This window comes from Erigeron canadensis, chromosome 7, assembly GCF_010389155.1.
Source record: "Erigeron canadensis isolate Cc75 chromosome 7, C_canadensis_v1, whole genome shotgun sequence".
Taxonomy (NCBI): Eukaryota; Viridiplantae; Streptophyta; class Magnoliopsida; order Asterales; family Asteraceae; genus Erigeron; species Erigeron canadensis.
Window position 1 is genome coordinate 22,399,607 of NC_057767.1, and position 2,455 is coordinate 22,402,061.

The 2,455-nt window shown below is 34.7% G+C and overlaps 1 protein-coding gene across 1 annotated transcript; it reads left to right on the top strand.

Annotated features, from left to right (window-relative positions):
• The first annotated feature begins 350 nt into the window (after nt 1-350).
• On the top strand, nt 351-1,404 carry LOC122608027 (ATP synthase delta chain, chloroplastic-like). The gene has a single exon (XM_043781109.1). It carries the CDS (start codon nt 450-452, stop codon nt 1,152-1,154), a length of 705 nt encoding a protein of 234 aa, XP_043637044.1. The 5' UTR covers nt 351-449; the 3' UTR covers nt 1,155-1,404.
• The last annotated feature ends 1,051 nt before the right edge of the window (nt 1,405-2,455 follow it).

Here is a 2,455-nt window from a genome sequence, read left to right on the forward strand (position 1 = left end):
AAAATTTCATACTCTTTTATTAGAGATGTCATTCGATATACTTTCGATGAATTTTTAAATCTGAGGGCGGAGCCCGTACGGCTAAGACATTTGGATATGACATTCTATGACATATAATCATCACCCTCACCATCTCACCATCGCAACACACAGTTACTTGGTGTCATTTAAATAAAAGAAATGATATTCGTACCACCGAAATTGATTCATTTACCACACAGTACAAGTATTACAACACTCTATACATTCAATTAATGCAAAATTGTGGTAAATTAATCAGAGGCACTAATGTCACTTCCCTTTAAATAATGTAGTGTTTATTTTTTCGAAATATGTTTTTAGCCGTCAGCCAGACCCGATTTATATCTCCACCGTTCATTAGCATCAAATATGACCGTCTTCCTTTTTCCAATCTATCAATCCCTCACCATTTACATTCGCCGGCAATCATGGCCGCCGCCGCCACCATCGCTCTTCTAAATTCCACCCTCCCATATCAATCTCAGTCTCCACGTATTAACCAATCAAACCTTTCAATATCCAGCCGTACAACTCTTCCAAATCTATCTTTGAAACCCAAACTCAAACACCACGGAGGCGTCAAAATGACCGATTCAGCCGCCGGGCGTTACGCATCAGCATTAGCGGACATCGCCAACTCAAAAGGCACCTTAAAAGCAACATTATCCGACATCGAAAAAATCGACAAAATATTCTCAATCAAACCCACGTTCAACTTTTTCACGAACCCAACAATACCCGAAACCCAAAAACACAAATTAATACAAGAAATATCAATATCCGGGTTCCTGCAGCCATACGTGTGCAATTTATTAAGCCTTTTGATTGAAAAAAACCGAATGAATTTGATCAGAGAGATTGTTGAAGAATTTGAGATTGTTTATAATAAATTGACGGATACTGAATTGGCATTAGTGACGTCAGTTGTGAAAATTGATCAACAGAATCTGGCAAAAATTGCTAAACAAGTGAGGAGATTGAGTGGGGCCAGAAATGTGAGGATTAAGACGGTTATTGATGAGAGTTTGGTAGGTGGGTTTAGTGTTAAGTTTGGAGATTCGCAATCCAAGCTGATTGATTTGAGTGTTAGGAAACAATTGGAAGATATTGCTGCCATTCAGCTTCAGATTTGAGATTTGTGAATCCATGTAAGATGAGATTTGACATTAAGAAGGGCCGGTTGCTTGAGTGGGAAAGATCGACTTAAGAAAATCATGTTGGTTTAACGAAATTGTATGGTGACTATGGTCTGAAGGACCGAGTACCCTCTAGTCCTTTACTAGCTCTGTCTTTTCCGACTTTTGTGTTTAGTTATGTTGTTGTAAATTATTACTTTTGAATTTTGATACTAGTTTAGTTGTAATAAGAGTAAATTTTTTCTTAGTCATAGCTGTTTTGATAATCTGAAGGTTTTCTTTATTGATTCTATATGCTTCTTTCAGCCTCTGACTTTTCTTGTTGACCATGTCATTCTATCATATATTTAACCTGAATTAGTATTATTGTTGTATTTTTGTTATTGACAAGCACCTTTTGGCATGACTCAATAGATATGGTTTAAATCATGGCGCGGAGTCTTTTATATGGGAATTGATAATAATACCACAAACTTTTATAAATCTAACAGTTCATTATTTACTTATACAGTTTGCAATAGAAATTGTACATGTACAATAATGGAAAATGATGGTACCAATGTGGGCACGCCTTTTATATAGTTTGGTCGGTTTAACGCGTAACCGGATGGTCAATCGTCAACCCGTTTGACTAGGACTGGTGTTAAGTTAAAGAATGGCTTTTCTCGTTGTTTTTTTTTTGTTATTTTCTTTTTTATATATTAAAGGCAAGAAATTTTTTTTATTTAAAGATGATTTTGAGTTTTTAATATTACCAACTTTTATTTATTTAATTTTTTTTTATATTGTTTACTTGTTTAATAAGATAACTTGTATACTTTAATATTATTTTGGATTGTTTTTTGAGTTTTGTTCATGAATCTTTAGTCCGTCAGTATTAATTAATTTGATGCATTAAAATTTATATTTTGTGTTGCGAAAATTCAGTTATTGATATATAAAGTATTACGTTTTATGCTGTTAATAAGTTCTTAATGACAACCTTTTAGGAGTTAGGGCTGTTATTATCATTTTCCTTGTTTTTTTAGTTTAAAATCTTAAATATACTTTTTTATTTCTATAGTTGTTTGTTATCATTTCGAGGGTGCTTTTGTTAAACTATAACAATATCGTAAAAAAGTAAGTAAGTAACTGCTCAGTGTCGCCTTCCGCGGGTTTTGAGTTCCGCGAGTTTTGAGCCCCAATATCTCGACGGTGTATGAGGGAGGTTAAGATGTAGGCAGACCTTACCTCTACCTAACCTAAATGGTAGAAAAGGCCCTCCAACCTTTGCATGGGATGAGGATCGAACCCATGAC